This window comes from Stegodyphus dumicola, chromosome 4, assembly GCF_044657685.1.
Source record: "Stegodyphus dumicola isolate Sdum_Otavi_A_Nest chromosome 4, ASM4465768v1".
NCBI lineage: Eukaryota > Metazoa > Arthropoda > Arachnida > Araneae > Eresidae > Stegodyphus > Stegodyphus dumicola.
Window position 1 is genome coordinate 233,632,291 of NC_140771.1, and position 22,076 is coordinate 233,654,366.

A 22,076-nucleotide genomic window follows, 5' to 3' on the forward strand; every position below is an offset into this window, starting at 1 on the left:
TCTTTAATTCATGAACCTATTCACTCATTCAAAATATAACTATAATTTAAAATATTTGTCCAAAATGCTAATTCACATTCAAAGTAGCAGTCATAAAAACGGAAAGAAATTTCAGATGATTAAAATTAAGGACCTTCTGCTGAATTTGGTCGAAATTAAGGACTTTTAAGGACTAAAAATCGATTCCAAAAAAACCTAAGGACTTTTACGGTCTCTTAAGGATTGTACAAACTCTGCAAACATAATCAACATATTAAAAAAACTTTATCATTTTAAAATACAAATTTTAATTATTAAATAAGGATTAAATGATAAATTAAAAAATAAAAAATTCATATTTTTCCTGAAACTCTCCAGTAATTATTTTCTGCTGTTGTCTCCATGTATGAAGTGAAATGTTTTTGTTTTAAGAAATATAACAGAATATCACATACTATAATAGGCATTGCACACCTGCTATCTACTGAGTACTTCCCATCATCCCTTTTATTGATTCTGCAGCAAAATACTACATTCTTACACAAGTTTTACTATAGTCATCTTTTAAATTTAAGGCAAAAAATATAAAGATTTGTTTATAAAAACTGTTGGAACTTTTAATACAACTAGAAGAAAGCATATGAAAATGGCTAAGTTGCTTGAATGAAGGATTCTATGAGTATGGCTGCCACTATCTGGCACATTATGAACATTTGGCTACTTCTATGAAGATGGTTGATAATACGTAAGCACTTATTTTCTTAACAAAATTAGTCTTAACAACTAAATTTCATGATGGCTTTGAATGAAATTGTTTGCAGCAGTCTTTATTTCCATACTTATATCACCAAAATTTCTTCGTTGTAAAGAAACAGTTGAATAAACATCATAAATGTATGCATAAAATTAATCAATTTGTGTGGATGTATTTTGCATTTCATTGAACCTTAACTGAGTTACAGTTTATTAACACCACAAAAAAAGGGGGAAAAAACTTCATGATCTTTCCTAGATAGTGTTTATAAAAATAAATCTATATATGCTAAAAATTCAGGTACTTGCTCATTTTACCTGTGACCAAAATGCCAAGAAAAATGCCACTAAGTTTAGGAACCAGACCAAAAAAAAAAATGATTTTAAATAATGGAATTTTAAATAAAATATATTAAAAAAAAGAACTTATTTTACTTCTAAAAACATGAATTCTTACAATAAAAAAAGGGTGTAAATTCTTTTTCAAGTGGTCATAAATCTGCAACAGCATCTAATATGATTTCAAATATATTATATTCCATTATATTGCCATCACATGAATTTAACCAAGTACTACTCAAGATATTGGCAAGCAGAACTACATTCTTTTTTATTTTTCTTCTTCATGTAATCCCACAGTATTTCACTATTTTGTAAATCAGTTCTCAGATCAACAAAATTGTAGATGTGAAGGTCTTTCTTTTCTGGCCATTTTTAACAATGCACCTCCATACAGCTTCAACATTTCTACAGTAGTTTATATTTCACACTCGTTTTTACAATTCAAAAAGTAAAATTTCCCTTTCTTGGAAGAATGCAATAACTTCATTTTCATTTGATCATAAATGAAAAATTGTCATCCTTTTGAAAGTGAAGAAAAGAAAAATTATTTCACAATTATTACTTGTTTTGAGGCTGATTTTTTAACTCAGATATGTACATGCTTTACAAACATGAAAAGACATGAACAGAAGAAAAATCTCAAATTTAAACCTGAACCTTATGCACAAATTATAATCATGAGAAAATACAATGTGAAAAATGTTTACTTGGTTTTGGTTACTTTCTATACTGTCTGGTGATAAACTTTGCCAAATTTGGTATTTAATCATAGGTAAAACTGACAAGTACCAAGATTTATAATTAAAAAGTAAATATCTATATATATCTGCTTACTTTTTCTTGAAGGAACACCCTTTTCATTGATAATTTTTTGTCAGTTTTGCATAAAAATTGAAAGTCTGTATCCACTTCACCTAAAAATAATTGTAGCATAAAGGATTTGAACTACACATAGCACATTTGAAAAGATAGGCTGAAATTAGAAATTCACATCAATTGCATGAGAAGTTAATAGTAAATATTGAATTGGAGATTTAAATCTATATGAAGCTTATACATAAAAAGGGATATAATTTGGATCAAAAATATAAAATAACACAAGTTCTTTGTTAATATAATTTTTGATGAGTTACTGCTTTTCTTATGCCTGTGTTTAACAAAATTTTCCTAAATATTACTACTTTTATCATTTCTTATTGGGGGAGGGCTATAAAGCTGACTAGATTCTATACTATATAATATGGTATAATAAGTTCTTATTTTTTCTTCTATTAACAGCATTTGTGGATCTCTTATTAAAACATCTCCTCAAATTTAATTTCTTGGGGAAAATATAAAATGCTTTATCAGCTTGGTTTTAGAAACATTATACAAAAAGAGTTTTGAAATTTCACATTAAGAACATGAAAGGAAAAAAAAAGGGGGGAGGGGAAGAAAATCAGAAATATACTGAAAATGAACAATCTAATAAATCTTACTCTGCTGATGATCATTAGTATCTGGAATATTCATTTAATTTTGCTTCAGAAAAAATGATTCCAAAAACTTAAATTAATGAATTAAATTTCTTTAAAATTAACTTTTTTAAAGAGGGAAAAAAAACATTAGGGAATTGAATTTCTCTAAAGAATTATATTTCTTTAAAGATATTGTCAAAATTTTATTAACTTCAGCTCAAAAGTATAAACTTAAAGATGTTGAGATGCATTCACACTATGACATAAATCTTAAGAGTGGCAAAGAATATAAAACTTTATTACTAGGCAATGATATGTTGCTTGCTATATGTAGGAAGTGGCCAGTTATAAAATTTATGTCCTTTTGCATTAAAAGCTGGTATAATTTAAAGCAGAACGATGGATAATGCAGATGTATGTAATGATGCTTTTGACAGCATAGATATATATTCAAGTAAGTCATTACATTAAACTTTCCTGATGGAACTGTTTTTCAATACAGGTGCTTGAAAACATTTTCTTAATTTCCTTTCTTTTCGCATTGTAAAATATTGAAGCTTCCAAACATTTTACTGTGGAGGGGGAGGAATAATTATGAACATTTCGGGACTTATGATTACAGCAATGGTGATAATATGTGTAAATTTTTATTTTACAGAATTTTTTAAAATGTTATCTCACACATTTATTCCCTCCCTTTTATTTTGTTATGTAGACAGTGCCTTATACTTGTCTTCATTTAACCCTTTGCGGCATGGTGGGTCAATATATGTCCCACCTAATTAATATTTATTTTCTCAGTTAGCAATTTCCGTTAGAAATTTTCTAATCTTTTAAAAATAATCTATTTTAGTTATTATTTTTCTCAGTAGATGTCACTATTATACCAGGGCTTCAGTTTATAAGCAAAAAATATTCAAAATAGGATCACAAAAGTGATATCCATGTATCTCGCATTTTACAATATTTTAAACATTTTGGTATACAATTTAGGATATGCATGATTCTTTTTAATATTCAAAGGTATTTTATTTTCAAAAATCTTAATTGGATTCAATATTTTATAACATTAATTTTGCAGTTGAAATAAGTGGGTTAAAATTTGTCCCACCACACACTTGAATTTCCGCTCAATAGATGGCAGCACTCACGATTATTTTTTCTTTTCTTTTTGCATCTACTTTTTTCGTGATTGTGCGCGCTTTTACATCCGTTGTATGCTCTGATGTGCTAAAATGTCTAGAAAAAAATTAACAACACAGGAAGCTTTGGATCTTTTTGCTGAATTGCCATCCGATTGCGACTCAAATGCTTCAGATGTCAGTTCTGATTCAGATGAAATTGAAATCCAAGAGAGAATAAATGAGGTTGAAGTTATTGCTGAAGAAGAAAGGAAAGTAGTTATAATTTGTTTCGCTTTTTAAAGACACAGACCCATCTATGCGTGTGGCTGCCATCTATGCATGTGGCACTGTAAATATGAATTGGAAGTATCTACCCACAAATTTATGTCAAGAAAATATATAGACTTTTCAGTTAGAGATGATTCAATTTATTGCATAAAATGGAAGGATAAAAGATCCGTTTCTATCCTGTCTTGCTTGGAAAAGGCAACTCAAATGAAAGAAATTAATAGAAAAGAACGAGATGGAAAGACAAAAAAAGTACTGTGTCCAAACAGCATTATTTCATACAATAAGAACATGGGATATGTCGACTGATTGAGCAACTGAAAGGACTATATGAAATAAACCGCAAAAGCAAGAAATGGTGGCACATGATTTTTTTTTTTTTTTTTTTTACTTTTTACTTTTTAGAGGAGAGTATAGTAAACGCATTTATTCTATTTAAGTTTGTTCGCGAACCCGATCATGATGTAAACACAATGAAAGATTTTCTTCTCTCAGTTATAGAAGGTCTAATGGCACTTGCAGGCAAGAAAGAGCAGAAAAGAAAACTGAAATCCCCAGTTCAAATAAAAACTAAAAACTCGTTCGTACAACCAGAAAAGAGACTAAAAAATATAAGTCACATGTCAAAGTGAACGAGCAGGAGAAAGATGTGCATATTGCAGCACATCGAAAGAAGAACGACGAACATTTTGGATATGTGAAACATGTGAAGTGCCTCTATGCTTACAAAAGAATGAAACAACATGTTTTTCAAAGTTTCATGAAAAATGACTGTTTTTCAGTTTTAATCATATATAAATGTTTTTGAATCAAGTGCCAATTTCAATATTTTATTTAGTATCATTTGTTCGTGTATCAAATTTTAATCTTAAAATAATATTCAAGAAAATATTTTCTTTTGTTCTTAAAATTTAAAAATATTAAATATATATATGCAAAATGTGCATATTCAAAATTTTACAAGTCATGCATATATGCAATAAGTACAAAATGCATTTTAGTGTGTTTATTATGAATATTTTAGAATGCACGCTTTATTTTGTTTATTCATTCCACATATGATTTTTTTTCCCTGCTATACACCAATATGCTATAAGACATGTGCTAGTTGCATGGTGGGACAAATGGTATCCCACCTTCCCCCGTAAAAAATAAAAGCGCAGAATTTTTTTCAAGCCTTAAAGGCACTTAAGTAAGTCCATCTGACTTATTCTAAGGCATTTTTTTAAAGATTAAAATATATTTTAAATATGCGTGTCGCAAAGGGTTAAGGGAGATAATAAGGGAGATAAATGCAAAATAGTGTTAATTAAAAAGACAGACCTGAATATAACTGTAGCTTGATATGCACAGAGTATTAAATTAAAATCAAAATTAATCTGATACTGAATTTTACCTAAAAGCTTTTTATGCTTATTTTACATTTATATAACATTCAAATTAATGGAATAAAATGCAGAGACATGATTATGTATTATTACACTTAAAATAAAAAGTTAATCAAATTAGAATAGAAATTACCATCATTTCTTTCTACTTGAACAGGTTCATAGACAACAACTGTTCCCATAGTATCTTCATATTCCCCAGAAAATATGTAATGACCAAGCTGAAGTATAGGCTCATCAGTTTCAATACCCTACAATAATGAATTAAAATTATGAATAAATCTACAAATAAAAAATAAAAAATTAAAACATTGATTAATTCACGATACAGGCAGGAATAAATTTTAAATATAAACCTTATTTTAATTTAAAATATTTTTTTTAAAAAACTCACGTGTGCATAAAAGTAATGTTCCAAAAAAGATTTTTTATCTACTTAGATGTAAATAAGAAGGAATAAATATTTTTAAAAAGTCTTTTTTTTTTTTTTTCCATTCATAAATCTACAATTCTACATGAAAAGAAGATTCCAAAGGAACAATCCCCCAAAAAGTACATACTGTTTCTAACACTTTCACAGTTAAATCGTTGGTAAGAAGAGAAAATTCACCGAAGCAGAAATCAACTGCAAAATGTTTAAATACATATGTAACTATAATAAATAAAAACCAAGATTTACAAATTAAAAAAGCTAAAATACATAATGTTTACCATCTTTCATCAAGGTATGTGTCTCAATGTAGAACTATTGGGTTGAAACATATGCAATGGCCCTTTTTTTAATTAAAAAAATTGTATTTTAACAAAACCAAAAAAACAATAAATTAGTCAATAATATTCCAATTTTTGACTTTCCCCATAGACCCAAGATGTCGAACTGCAGTCATTTGGCTAAAACCCATTCATTTGGCTAATTCTCAATGGTTTGACGGGTGTCTTCATGCAGAAGTTGATCCAAACACTTTTCATCAAACTCATTTGGTCGTCTCAAACGAGCAGTGTCTTCAAGGTCAAAAGTTCCATTTTTCAATTTGGCAAACCAATTTCTTTCTTATCTAATCATTATATCCTATCTCATTCATTTGCGGTTTTGCAGCTGAGGATGGTGGTTCGGTAAAACCATCAAAACTAGTCCTATGAAAATTTTGAAAATATAACGCTGAATTTTTTTGTTGTTTGACTTCTGAATTAGTATTTGTTCGGCGTGTTATTGTGTCTCAATTTCTTTCAGTTCATTCAGGCACTGCACCTTCTCCATACACTTCACAAATCTCTTGGGCAGCTTCTGCAGCATTGGCGCTTCGATTAAACGCAAAAAGGTGGTGGTGTCGAAAATGCTTATTTTTGTTGACTTGACACTCCAATTTAATGATCTGAAAAATAACAGAAATTAGCTCAGACAAAAAAAAATCAAATACACCATCTTGTAGAGGGAAAGATTCTCTTTTGAATAACACAAAACATTATGTCAATACATTTTATTTTTATCATGTAATTTTAAACATGACATAAATGGCCATTACTTATGTTTCAACTCAATATTTGTAGAAGCCTGTATTAAAACTATTTAGCAAGAGATAAATGGAAATATGCTGTGTCTCTTGATGAAGCACAATTTACCTAAATGACTGCAACAAAAAAAGGTCTATTTATTATCAAAAACAACGAGAAAAAAATGTGCATACCTGGTTACATCAATGCAAAGAAAGTTTCAGTAAGGGCTTATGACTGTAAAAGGATTCTTTTATAATGGGAAATTTAAAATAATAAGAGTGGAAGAAAATGTTAAAATCAACTCAACGCTCTATCAATAGAAAATTTTATGCCTGATATTTACAGAAGAGATTCCATTTCTTTATCCTGATGACTTTCAACGAGTGAAACTTCATCAATGCAAAGCAATAAGTCATACTAGTAAAAATATATCCGTATTCCTTGAAAAAATGAAGACTGATACAAGCATTGTGGTTAATCTTCCATAAATAAGGCGAGTGCGAAACTTGGCAAGAGTTTTTATTTGGCGCGATTTAAATTTCGTTGCAGTTTTTGGCTGTATCTCTGGCTATATGTTCTCTTGTGGCAAACATAGAGCTTTATCTCAGTGATTGTAATGAGTGCAAGTTTAGTGTAGCCAGAAAATATTATTTAAAAAAAATTTAATTTTGAAATATTGTGTTTATTTTTTAAAGTTTTACTGTTTACTATTTGCAGGAAGTTAAGCTGTTGTTGATGGGAAAATGTTCGATTTCAGATGACGTGTAGTTTATAATTTATGAATGTTTTAATTTAATTTACTTAATGTTTTTCTGGTCAGTTAATTATTTTTTTAAGTTTTGTTTCTTGCATGCAGCAACTGAGAGATGTGGAATGTTTAAAGTGTTGAACAAAAGTGGTTCAGTATGTTGAATTCCACGAAAAAAGCAACTTGTATATTTTAGTGAGTTTATGATGTCATTGTTAGTGAATTTTAATATATTTAGTTGGTTGACAATTTTTTGATGTGAAGAAAGAGACACTTGATATGCATTATTTTTGTATTTTTGTAGTTTATTTTAAATTTATGTTTTAGTTTTGCAGTAATTTATGCTTGTATTGTATTTAGCGTCATTTCCATTTGGCAATGTTAAATTTTACATTGCCATTTCTTTTTGCAATTGGCAACTGCAAAATGAAACGGCAATGTGAAGTTTGACATCGCAAACGAAAAGAGTTTTAGAGATATCTGACAGTTCAGGTATCTCTAAAAAAATTCCATGTAACATTTAATCTTCTAAGTCTGGGAGAAATTAAAAGACCCTATTTAAGAGAAACTAGTAATTAATAGGAAGAATTTCTCAATGGTAACAAGAATATGTTCTTAAGCACAGTAAAAATCAATATATTTGCAGAATTTGGGTGCAACTGGATTTAAGTGAATGTTTTATAATGTATCCTACTTGCAGAAAATTATTAAATATAGGAAAGTAAACATTATTATTAATGAAATACACTTATGCTTACTTAAATGTCTACATTTTATATTGAATTGTAGAAAAATAGGTAATTATATGAGACCATTTTGGCATGAACCAGACAACTGACAAATGCCGACTATGCAAAAATATACAGACTTGCAAATCTCAAAATCAGTACGATGTAAAATCATTATTTTCTTCTGAAGCATAAAAAATTCATACAAATAGAAAAAACCTGAAAATCTCATTTAATCCAGAATAATAAATTAAGGTCGATGCATTTAAAAATTATCTGCACTAATAAAGCACTCATCATTCACCACAACTTCCTTAACTGAAGACTCTTATTCCAGCATAAGTTCCACTAAACTAATTAGATTAAAATATTATGATAATCAATGATCTTCATTGTTTTTTATTGTTTTCACAGTTTTAGGCACACTTGCTTTTACAGAAACTTAGTTAACTTTATTTTAACTTTGAGTGGCATGACTACCTCTATCCTTTATTTATCTTCATGAGTGGATCCAAAGAGTTCTGCTGCTCAGAGGGTTAACAAACAAAAAAAAATTCCAAATAATCACAACATTTAATTGTGAAACAAAAATATATCACAGATATAAAAATAAGACAAATTTTGTGTTAATATACAGCTTCATATCTTTAAAAAATTAAGTCAATTATGGAAAATTACATACAGGCTTTATTTTATTACAAAGCATCCTCCTATACATCTAAAAATATACCTATAACCTGTTGACAAGCATACCAGAATGACATTTTCTCTCTTTGAAAAATTTTCAAAATAAAATATTTAACAAAAAGGAAAAACGTTACACAGCTGAAAGTAAAAAGTTAGTGAAATATGATACAATGATTTAATACTTAAAATACAAATTTATCATTAAAAGTTATGTTGAAATATTGCCAACTATTCCATAGCTATCTTTATACTTCCAACTAAAAAAAAAATACAATTACTTCAGAACAATAATAAAAAGTTTCAGAATGAATATAATTATTTAACATATTTACCAATATTTTGCAAGGGTTTTGTTCCTGATGCAGAAAATTTGAATCAATAATTCCATTAAGTTCTACTAGCACCACAGCTTCCTAAAAAAAAAAAAAAGAAAGAAAGAAAGAAGTCAACTAATTTGCCAATTATGTTTCCTGAGGCTAGCGATTAACTGTCACGACAATTTTAATAAGGACTTTTCCTATCGTAATAAATATACTGTTAACTCCCGATTAACCTGGTAGCAAGAAAAATTATTGTTGCAAACCATTAGCATAAAACAAAGCTGCTTATGAAAACACAAAAAAGGAAAAAAAGTGTGTGGAGTAGTAGTATCAGTGATAGCAGATGATATCTGGCAGAAATCTGTCCAAAACCAAAATGTTCTAAACAATTCTTTTAAAAATGTTTAATTTCAATGATGTTCAAGTTCTTTTACAGACACCATGTCACTTATTGCCACTTAAAATAGAATTCCTGGCATTCTATTGACATGGTGGGGAGTTGGCTGCCATATCGCTAGGGCCTAGGTTCAAATGTCGAATGTTCATAAGCATGCTGTGCATTTGTGACATGGAAGCATTTAAAATACTGTTCTTATGAGCTTGTTAAGTAGAATAAAGGTGGAAGACCTTTAGATCTGTTGCCCTCTAGGTATATACAGGAGTGGATGGGACACCAGAATTTCACCATTATTCATTCGGGTATAGATTCACCACACCAACTGTAAAGCTCCATGCCAGTTTTGATAGAGAAACTCCTCAATACATATTTTAGGATCTCCCATCCCTCTTCCCCCCTTAGCAAACCACTCAAGAAAGCTTTTGACTTGCCCAGATTAGAAAATGCCCCTATGCTGCCCAGACAGTATAACTTTATCTCATGTTTGTTTTAGAAATACATCACTTACTGTTGCACAAGGCATCTAGGACCTGCCAGAAATCTCAGGGATGGAATGACCAAACAATGGTCACTGATGATCATACTACATTAAGTTTCATGCAGCTCACATCATACATTCATTCTGAGAGCAGTAGTTGATATACACATCTAACTGTTTGCTCATGCCTTCTTCATTTGTATTCTGATAGATATTGATGTCAGACAGACAATAAAAGTTACAGTGGGTGTCTGACTTTTAATGGCAATACAGTACACATACCAAAGCTTAAAATTATGATTGCTTATGGCAAAACAAATGAGGGCTATTTATCTAAAGGACGAGACATTATGAAAAAAAAAGCCTTTAATTGAACTTCACACAAAATTGCAAGTTTACGCATTTTAGATTTAATTTCTTTTTATGAAAATGCCGACTATGCAAAAATATACAGGTTTATCTCATTTAATCCAGAATAATAAATTAAGGTCTATGCATTTAAAAATTATCTGCACTAATAAAGCACTCATCATTCACCACAACTTCCTTAACTGAAGACTTAAATTTCAGTAAATATGTATTTATGATTGCTTATGGCAAAACAAATGAGGGCTATTTATCTAAAGGACGAGACGTCATTACGAAAAAAAAAGCCTTTAATTGAACTTCACACAAAATTGCAAGTTTACGCATTTTAGATTTAATTTCTTTTTATGAAAATAAATTTCAGTAATATGTATTTATTGATGAAAAAGTGAAAGATAATCTTTCTGCTCCTCTTTCCCTGGCACAAACCATACAACAGAACTTTCCGCTTACCAGTATTTAAGTGTCCCCAAGCTGAAACGACCTTTCAAACTATCAAAAAAACCATGTATTCTCCATAATTCAAACTGAAGCCCAATGATATACACAGCCTGGATCTTTAACCCTTATATCAGGACAGCGATTTGTCCTCCATGGTATTTTCCTTCAAAAGTGGGATGGAAGATGCACATACTCATACTGCCTGCTTAGGCATCTCGAATGATGCCTAAACAAACTACAGGCAGAACCCTTGCCATGATAAAATTTGTAGATCTGATCTACCAGAAGTTGAGATCAGGAGAGTTAGAAATAACTCAAATAATACAAGTTGATTCTTTCACTACTTATACAGTCAAAAGTCGTTAATCCGGACTCGTTGGGACTTCGGCGATACCGGATTATCGATTTTTCCGGATTATAGATCATCAGTTTAAATCTCGTAAGATGGCATGCAGAAATTCTAAAATTAAAAATATGAAACCGTAATTTATGAAATAAAGGAACAGTTATAATCTAAAGGGTATCAAAATTTACACAAAAAAAAAGCTTAATATTTATTTGTTTACTTTATTAAACATTTCTTTCAATGTAAGTTGTTTAAGTTGCTTCCTTTTATGTGATAATACTTTCTCTTTAATTCTATAAACAAACATAATTTCTTGTTCAGTTACAAAGTTCCGCTGTTCAAGTCCCGTTAATTGTTGTGCCGAAAATACCGACTAACTTGTCAATCGAAATTTTCTCGTTTTTACTAACCTCTCTGTCACATTCTTCATGTCTTTATCCATTTTTTGCAGCAATTCCACTTTTTGTTTGATGGACATCGAAACATACTTTCGTTTTGTACGATCCTTTGAGAGCTCCAGAATCGGAAATTCTATTTGACATAATCAAAAGTTCAAGTTTACTTTTATAAAATTGCTCTTACAGTCTGCAAAAAATAATAAGCCGGCTCCAATTCGAAGATTAAGGAACAACGCAATCATCAACATTAACTGAAATAGATAATTAGATAATTTTAGCTTATACCGTCCGTTATACATAAAACGCGCACGCGAAAACGTATTCTGCGCTTGCGCACATGCATATGCGCAGTCGTAAAAAGTCTTACGCGCACGCGTAAACGCCTATGCGCCATGTGTCAACACGGCGCATGCGCAGAAAGTTTTTAGCTTTGAGGTCCGGATTAAAGATCATTCCGGATTATGGGTGTCCGAATTAACGACTTTTGACTGTAGTGTATTTTCTTTATACATATTGTTACGGATTTGGTATTTAAATAGCTAATGTTAGTTTACTTATAAATTAAATTGTTTTATTCCCCATGCAATGTAGCGCTACGAATATTAAAGGAAAGCTAAGCTGAAAAATTAAAAACATAAGAGATCGTGCATTTAACAGTTAATAAATAAATATCTCTTTTTGATTTCGAGAAAATTCTCACGCACGATTTAAAATCTTATAAAAAGGAGGAAAACCTCTCAATTCAGTAGTTGTTTTAAGAGTTTGTTTAGAAAACTGCTCTTGTTGACTGTAGCGAATTCACGGATTAGCTTTCTCTAGCTGTTTTGAATTAAGTTCTGTTGAACGTTTGAGTAGCTAAAAGATAACTACTGTGAGATATTTTATTACTGCACGAATATCTGAGGAAATTCAAGCATTTTTGTTGTGATAATAATAAATTTTGTTCATTTTTCGTCGGACTTGTGCATTCAATTTTTAACGAACTGTACGCACGCAACACTTTTTGGTGTCAGGAGTGGGGTTTGAATGCTGATAACAAGAGTGATGGAAGAACAATTAAGATAGTTGATATCAGTCTTTGCTTCATTTAAAGAAGAAATGAAAGCAGAGATGAAATTTGGTCAGTAAAAGATGGAAGAATCTGTTACAAAAGAGATGAAAGCTGTTAAAGTAGAAATGAAGACTGTTCAAGAAAAGATAGAAGCAGGTCAAGAGGAAATGAAAAGAGAAATTACTAGCATAATAGAAAACAAATTTGAGGTTATGGAAGGCAGAATTGACGCAGTTGAAAATAAAGTTGGACACACTGAAGAAAAAGTTTCTTCAGCAAAAGAAGAAATAGAGAGAGTTTTTGCCGTGGAACAACAAATTAATGATAGGGTTTCTGCGGTCACCAAAGAAGTTGATGATTTAAAGAAATTCTTTAAATTAGCAACAGCAGAGAACAATCCAGATGGTTTTAAATTTCTACCTATGCTTGATCATCCCTCTCTGAAACTATCTACATATTATAGGAAGATGTTCCGATGGCAACTGATACTTCCAAGATCTCGGATTCCTGATGTCCTTAAAGAACCACATAACAGCCCTACAGGAGGTCACTTTGGAATCATGAAGACCTTGTAGAGAATTCGTAACTGTTTTTACTGGAATAATGCATAGGATGACATGCAAAAGTGGTGCCGATCTTGCGATGCCTGTGCAAGTCGAAAAGGGCCGAGGAAACGCAATCGAGGCAAGCTGCAACGTTACAACATAGGTGCACCTTTTGAACATATCGCCTTTGACATCTTGGGACCTCTGCCACGAACTGCTGATGGCAACAAATACGGTTGATCTTTACAATATGGTAACTGGTAGTTTGGCGACATTTTGGAGGCGATAAAGGTTACTACCTGGGACTTTGGTAATAATGTGAGCAGTACTCAGTTCCGATTACACATTATTTTGTGTGAGGGAAATGAGAGATCATGGGGTATGTCATGTGATATTAATGGACGAATTACGGTTCTTTAATCGGAAAAGGGGGGAAATCGGGAAAAAATCTGGAAATTTTGTATTTGGCTTTATTCTGTGTTGTGTGAAGTTGTGTGTGTGTTGTGTTCAGTGTTCGTGAATTTTTGGATCCCATGGCCGTAACTAAAGTGAATTCGAAATGGGTATTTATGTATGTATTAATTTAATGTATGTGCTCATTTATATTTTAAGTAGTGTTTTTGAATTTAATTATATTTTAATTAAATGATAGTTATTTTGTGAATTTTATGTGTGTAGGAATTTGGTATACGTTTTAGTTGAAGTAAACGTGCATGGAAATAATTTAAATATCTGACACTAAGTATTTGTAATGGTTGCGGTATGAATTCGTTGGTGACGTGTATAATGTAATACATGATTTAGAGGTAAAAGTTTTTGGATATTTTATTTATTTTATATGTGGAAATGTTCATATTTGGAAAGGGTAAATACTTTTTCGCGATCAGGTAATTTCATATATGTTCTTTTTACTGGGTTTAAAGATTGAGAAAATTGTCATGTATTTTCGTGAAATTTTTCTAATTTATGAGAAAAAAGCAGTGTACATGGATATAGTGAAGAGTGTGCGCAATGCCATTTTTGTGCAATTCTGGGATGTTTTTTTAAGTAAAAATAAGTCGGCGTGTACATGGTTTATGTGTATGTGTTATTTTGAAAAACGCGTAAGGAGTATGGTATTGTGCACTTTTTCCCAATTTTGCAGTGAATATTTGTCATGATTAAGCAGTTTTGTTAGATAAAATTTCTAGCATAAGTGTAATTTCGGCTAGTAGATTGTTGGAAGAAGTGTTCAGTAGATAAAAAGAAAAGAAACATGTCTTTACTTCGTGAAGACAAAATGGCGGTGGGAAAAAAAAATAGAGGGTTGCTGTAGGAGAGTTGGTCGCCAAAAAAACGCCAAGTTACCATAATGTAAAGATCAACCACAAATACATACTCGTTGTCATTGATTACTTCACCAAGTGGCCTGAATTGTATCCTATTCCTGATCAAGAGGCTGTCACAGTAGCTGAGTTGATGATACAGCACTGGATTTCCAAATTCAGAGTGCCTCTTCAGTTACATTCAGATCAGAGAAGAAATTTTACCTCAGCAGTAATCAAAGAACTATGCAAACTACTTGGCATTGGCAAAACCTAAACGTCTCCATTACATCCCCAGTCGGACAGCATGGTAGAGAGGTTCAATCGAACCATCCTTAATAACCTCTCATTAGTGGTTTCTAAAAACAAGCAGAGCTGGGACAAGAAATTATCACCGTTTTTACTGGCTTACCGCAGTGCTGTCCACGAGACTACCGACTATTCCCCATCATAGATGCTCTTCGGTCAAGACCTTCGTCTGCCTTGTGATCTCTTGTTTGGTCGCCCTCTGGATGCTCCTTCATCGCCTGAGGAATATATTCAAGATCTCCAAGCCCGGTTTGAAGTGATGCACAACTTTGCTTGAGAGCGAATCAATTTGGCGACGGAGAAGATGAAGATCAGATATGACACAAGAGCTACTGAACATCAATTCCATGAATGAGACAAGGTGTGGTTGTGGAATCCGACTCGACAGAAAGGACTCTGAAATTGCAGTCACCTTGGGATGGTCCGTACACAGTCCTAAACAGGCTGAATGACGTTGTGGTTCGTATCCGTAAGTCTTCGAATTCTAAACATAAAGTCGTTCATTAAGACAGGTTAGCTCATTACTATGGCCATAGTACGTAGTGTAAATAATTGTAAATAGTATAAGACCATGGTCCTTTTTGTTTTTAATATGTATTTAGTATTTGATTTGTATTTGATTGCGTTTAATTTGTTTAATTATTGCATTTATTGTTCATTTTGTCTGATATTGTAATGTTTATTATTGCACTTATGCCTTAGTTGTAAGTTTGGCTTCCTGTCCAGGGATTGTACTGCCCGGGACGTGCAGTCCTTGGGAAGGGGGCAGTGTAACAGATTTGGTATTTAAATAGCTAATGTTAGTTGATTTATAAATTAAATCATTTTATTCCCCATGCAGTGTAGCACGTGACAAATATTAAAGGAAAGCATAGCTGGAAAATTAAAAATACAAGAGCACGTGTAGCATTTAACATTTAATAAATAAATATCCCTTTTTGATTTCGAGAAAATTCCAGTCTCGCGTGCGATTTAAAATCTTATAAAAAGGAGGGAAACCTCTCAATTCAGTAGTTGTTAGTTTGTTGTTGTTTTAAGAGTTTGTTTAGAAAACTGCTCTTGTTGACTGCAGCAAATTCGTGGATTAGCTTTCTCTATCTGTTTTGCATTAAGTTCTGTTGAACATTTGAGTAGCTGAAAGATAACTACTGAGAGATATTGTAATATTGCACGAATATCTGAGGAAATTCAAGCATTTTTGTTGTGATAATAATAATTTTGTTCATTTTTCATCAGACTTGTGCATTCAATTTTTAACGAACCGTACGCATGCAACAATATATATATTTGATTTACATAACCAAATGAATTTAGCCTCTAGATTAAACAGCATGAAAACACACATAAATTGTTAACTGTTTTTCTGTTAAGTCTGAACATCCAAGAGTTTGGCCCTGAACCCCTAAAAGGTCAAGAGTAAGTGGTATTTTCTTGATTATAACTATGAAATGACTTGACCAATTTGTACCTTTATGCCTTTCCTTCCAATATATATACTACTATTATTTTTGACACATTTCTAGATGCATGTCAGTGTATTTAAAGATATAATGATATTAACTAATATTATTTATTTTTAATTTATATGGTTTGGCCACTTAGAGGGATATAATATAGATTATTATTATCATGGTGTATTTTTTTTTAACTGCCTTCACATCAAACATGATTTTGAGTCGTGAAAATCGAGCCCAATAAATCAGGAGTTGACTGTATATTTTGCAATGAAACTTCAACTAAACAAGAGAGGATGAGAATTAACTTTTAAATTTGATTACGTTGAGCATTAAAGGAAAAAGATATCCATAAGTTTTGCTTTTGGAAAATCACAGGAGCATCATCTTAATGATAAAAAAAAAAAAAGCAAACTCAGCAAATCTATACTACACTAAAACCTTGCAGAACAGGATTTTGTGTATACGTGTTACCTTGTCTCCATTTTATTTGCCCAATAAATTTTGCTTTCTTAAAATCACAGGCACAATCATCTTAATGATAAAAAAAAAAAAAAACATGCAACTCAGCAAATCTATACTACACTAAACCCTTGCGGAACATGATTTTGTGCAGACTTGTTACCTTGTTTCCATTTTATTTGCCCAATGTGACAATTTCAATCATATGCAATATGCCGAAGATAGTTGGTATCGTTGTGATAGTTCTCCTTAATAACTGGTAGGAAAATTCAGTTATTGAAGAAGTCAAAAATTACTTAGAATGGAAAAAATTGAGTTTTGAAGTTATCCTAATTCTCAATATTGCTCCCAGACACTGTATTGAAGCCTTCCCAGCACTGCATCCAAATGCAGAAATTATAATCCTTTCGAACATCACTTATGTCCTAAATCCACCCATGGATCAAAGAGTCATAAACAAATTTAAGGCATATTACGTCAAACACATTTAAATCTCTGCAAATAAAGTACTAATTGAAGATAATCATGACACATAAATGGCACTTTGGAAGTAATTCAACATAAAACACTTCACAGAAGCACATTTATATCTCTGCAAATAAAACAGTAGATGAAGAAAAGCATGACATGCTAATGGCAGTTCAGAAGCAATTTAACATACGACACATCATAGAAATAAAATTCATCAACAATGAATGCTTGCTAGCATCAGCACTGTCTAGAAACTGTCAACAATTTTACAAGATTTTTATAAGATGAAGACAAGGAAATCATACAAACTGCAAAAGTAATAAGCTCTGAAGGGTTTTCAGATATGGAAGATAGAGAAATTAAACAAATAGTCATGAATGACAAATAAAGAGTTGGAAAATCCTAGTAACACTCGTCAATGGTGAAAGCACCAGTAGTGAAGAAGATAAAGAGCTTTAAGTAAAAGAAGTTACATGAATTCTTAGAAAAGGCATGGGAACTGTCTGATTTTGTAATGGAGACTGATCCAAATGAAGAAAGAGAAGGACACTTTTAGAGATACTGAAAAACTTTCCACTCCTTCAAGGATTCGCCGATTTTTTTATTATTATTATTATTTTCAAGCACCAAATATTTAGCTATAGTAAAGCACATATAACTAACTGCCTGTATACAATATACGGAAATTTTCTTTTTCTCCTGAAGAACAGAAACTTATGTCTAATAGCCCTCAAAACCAGTAAAAGTTTTATTCAAAATCTCTGCTAATCTACGTTTACTTCATTGCCTAATTTTCAATTTTACATTGCCCTGTTTCTCATCTAATCAATTCATATATTAACAGAAAAAATGCATATACACAAATAATGGGTTGATCTTTACATTATGGTAACTTGGCGATTTTTTGGCGAAAATTTGGCAACCAACTCTCCTACAGCAACCCTCTATTTTTTTTCCCCCGCCACCATTTTGTCTTCACGAAGTAAAGACATGTTTCTTTTCTTTTTATCTACTGAACACTTCTTCCAACAATCTACTAGCCGAATTACACTTATGCTAGAAATTTTATCAAACAAAACTGCTTAATCATGACAAATATTCACTGCAAAATTGGGAAAAAGTGCACAATACCATACTCCTTACGCGTTTTTCAAAATAACACATACACATAAACCATGTACACGCCGACTTATTTTTACTTAAAAAAAATCATCCCAGAATTGCACAAAAATGGCATTGCGCACACTCTTCACTATATCCATGTACACTGCTTTTTTCTCATCAATTCGAAAAATTTCACGAAAATACATGACAATTTTCTCAATCTTTAAACCCGGTAAAAAGAACATCTATGAAATTACCTGATTGTGAAAAAGTATTTACCCTTTACAAATATGAACATTTCCACATATAAAATAAATAAAATATCCAAAAACTTTTACCTCTAAATCATCTATTACATTATACACGTCACCAACGAATTCATACATGAAGCATTACAAATATTTAGTATCAAATATTTAAATTATTTACATGCACGTTTATTTCAACTTAAACGTAAACCAAATTCCTACAAGCATAAAATTCACAAAATAACTATCATTTCATTAAAATATCACTGAACCATGTACACGTCGACTTATTTTTACTTAAAAAAACATCCCAGAATTGCACAAAAATGGCATTGCGCACACTCTTCACTATATCCATGTACACTGCTTTTTTCTCATAAATTAAAAAAATTTCACGAAAATACATGACAATTTTCTCAATCTTTAAACCCGGTAAAAAGAACATATATGAAATTACATGATCACGAAAAAGTATTTACCCTTTACAAATATGAACATTTCCACATATAAAATAAATAAAATATCCAAAAACTTTTACCTCTAAATCATCTATTACATTATACACGTCACCAACGAATTCATACATGAAGCATTACAAATATTTATTATCAAATATTTAAATTATTTCCATGCACATTTATTTCAACTTAAACATACACCAAATTCCTACAAGTATAAAATTCACAAAATAACTATCATTTCATTAAAATATAATTAAATTCAAAAACACCACTTAAAATATACATGAGCACATACATTCAATTAATAAAAATTACCTTACAATCCTAATTACTTTAAACTAAATCATTGCTAATAACAATTTTCCCAATAATACCAAATTCCTTTTCACCTTACATTTCCAACAATGCATAAAAATAATTAAAAATACTAACTTACCTAATCTCCTTCAGAATCTTCATTACGTGGCGGATACACTTTTCTTCATTCTCTTTCAGAATCTTTAAAATCATACTTATCTTTCAAAGCAAGATACCAGGTAAAATAAATAACATAATAAAACATGTTTATTTCTCTCTCACACAACCTTAAAAAACATTTCTTACTATCCTTTTCAATACCACTAAATACCCATTTCGAATTCACTTTACTTACGGCCATGGGATCCAAAAATTCACAAACACTATTTCACACAACACAGAATAAAGCCAAATACAAAATTTCCAGATTTTTTCCCGATTTCCCCCCTTTTTCGATTAAAGAACCGTAATTCGTCCATTAATATCACATGACATATCCCATGATCTCTCATTTCCCCCACACAAAATAATGCGTAATCGGAACTCAGTACTGCTCACATTATTACCAAAGTCCCAGGTAGTAACCTTTATCGCCTCCAAAATGTCGCCAAACTACCAGTTACCGTAATGTAAAGATCAACCAAATAATGTAATGACAGAAAGTAATGATTCCATACTTTTCAGAAAAAAGAAAAGATTCAAACACTAATATGTTATACGTTTTAAAAGAAACTATTGTAAATGGAATGTTTGAAAAATGAAAAAATAACTTTTGTCAGCTTTTCATCATTTTCTTCTCACGTCGAAATTATATTTACTATGTATTTCTTAAAAAAAATAATTCAAATTAATTCTCTACATATATTTCTCTTAAAAATACGAAAAAGAAATTGAAAAATATAAACTGCTTTTATATTTTTCACATAATGATTGTTTTTATTTATTTCACTAATTTTGTATCTAAAGGTAAGGATTTTTCAAAGGATCTAAAATATAACAGGAAACTGTTGGAATCTACAGTTGAAAAAATAAGAAATACTGAAAAATTATAATATTTTCAAAATCCTTTTACTGTCAGTGAATTACTATAAGAAAGCACCTTTTAAAAATGTAGAAATTAAAAATGAGAAATTTCAAAGTACGGCTTTCATTACAAGTTTCAAACACACCCTGTTAAATTTAGTTTCACAAATAAATGAAATTATATGTCAATAATAATTTATTTCAACACAACAATAATATTTTTAAGTATACATACCTCAGTCTCATATTCAGAATCAGAATCATCCATTTTTGAATCCATGTTGACTAAGCAAATGGAACAGACAGTGATTTTTTAACCACAGCTTTCTAATCAATTTTTTAAGTACCAATTTACGAACTAAATAAAAAATAATGCAACACTTATCCCGTTATTTAAGACAGACAGACAAAGTACACAGATGGTCTTGTTTTGCACCCGCTAAGTCTTTCTGCACCGATGGGCGAAGACAGCAGTCAATTATTCTCGATTATTGCGGTTATGACTGCATGATGATAACTGTTTCGAAAGGTCCTGTTTTTGACAGTTAAAATTTCTACATTTTCAATATAGTAAAACATTAACTTTAAACCAATAACTTTTCAAGAAATCAGAAGGTTTTTTTTTTCATTATTAAATGCTTGGAGAGAATTATTATCTACTGTAAATCGAATTATGCAACAGTTGTCCAACATTAGACAAAACGACTCAGATGAGGCAAAATAAAATTGTATGTTTGGCCCACGGAGTATAAACAAGGAGGGGAAACTGGTATTACAACTTTTCCTAAAAATGGTCCACTTTTGTCGCATTATTTATAGAGGGCGCTGCAATCGTTAGCTGTTCTACTTTTCATAGGATTTGCCATAGGCAGCAATACAGAAAATATTGATTTGATATCAATTTCCATTATGAGTAATTCTTGTAATGCAACCTGCTTCGTCCCCGGATGCAACAGTGGTTATACATCTGTTAGGCAAAAGAATAAAAGCTTGAGAATCAAGAATCCAAGTATATTTAGAGCTCCAAAGGTGAGCAACATTTATATCATGCCTGATCACAGTCAGACGAATTTATATAACTTTACAGAACGTCTGGGTTGCTAGTAAATAAGAGGGTATTTAAAAAGTAATAGACTGGAAATTAGTTAAATATTTCACAGAACTTTAAATTGGAAATTAGTTAAATATTTCACATAACTTATGTGCACGGAGTATAAACAAGGAGGGGAAAGTGGTATTACAACTTTTCCCAAAAATGGTCCACTTTTGTCGCATTATTTATAGAGGGCGCTGCAATCGTTAGCTGTTCTACTTTTCGTAGGATTTGCCATAGGCAGCAACACAGAAAATATTGATTTGATATCAATTTCCATTATGAGTAATTCTTGTAATGCAACCTGCTTCGTCCCCGGAGCTTCCTATAGCTCACCCTTGTGTGTAACAATATAAAACAATACTGCTAAGATTGTTTCGGGATTATTTATATAATTACTGTTACATTTTTATTAAATTTTTGTTATTTAATTGAACTTGTTTCTTTCATTGCGAGTCTTTAATCGTTGAAAAAGAGATATTAAATTGAGAATAAAAAAGTAAATAATTACTGCAAGAGA

General features: G+C 31.0%; 1 protein-coding gene across 1 annotated transcript in view; it reads right to left on the reverse strand.

The window, feature by feature from the left end:
• The window catches only part of LOC118195602 (uncharacterized), a 47,922-nt gene extending 27,029 nt beyond the window's left edge, over positions 1 to 20,893 (reverse strand). The window contains exons 1-4 of the mRNA XM_085816069.1: positions 20,699 to 20,893; positions 9,321 to 9,401; positions 5,465 to 5,582; positions 1,909 to 1,988 (exon numbers count right to left, since the gene is read on the reverse strand). Coding sequence (XP_085672195.1) covers positions 1,909 to 1,988; positions 5,465 to 5,582; positions 9,321 to 9,401; positions 20,699 to 20,743 — 324 coding nt within the window. The 5' untranslated portion in view covers positions 20,744 to 20,893. The remainder of the gene's footprint in view (positions 1 to 1,908; positions 1,989 to 5,464; positions 5,583 to 9,320; positions 9,402 to 20,698) is intronic.
• Positions 20,894 to 22,076: the final 1,183 nt, after the last annotated feature.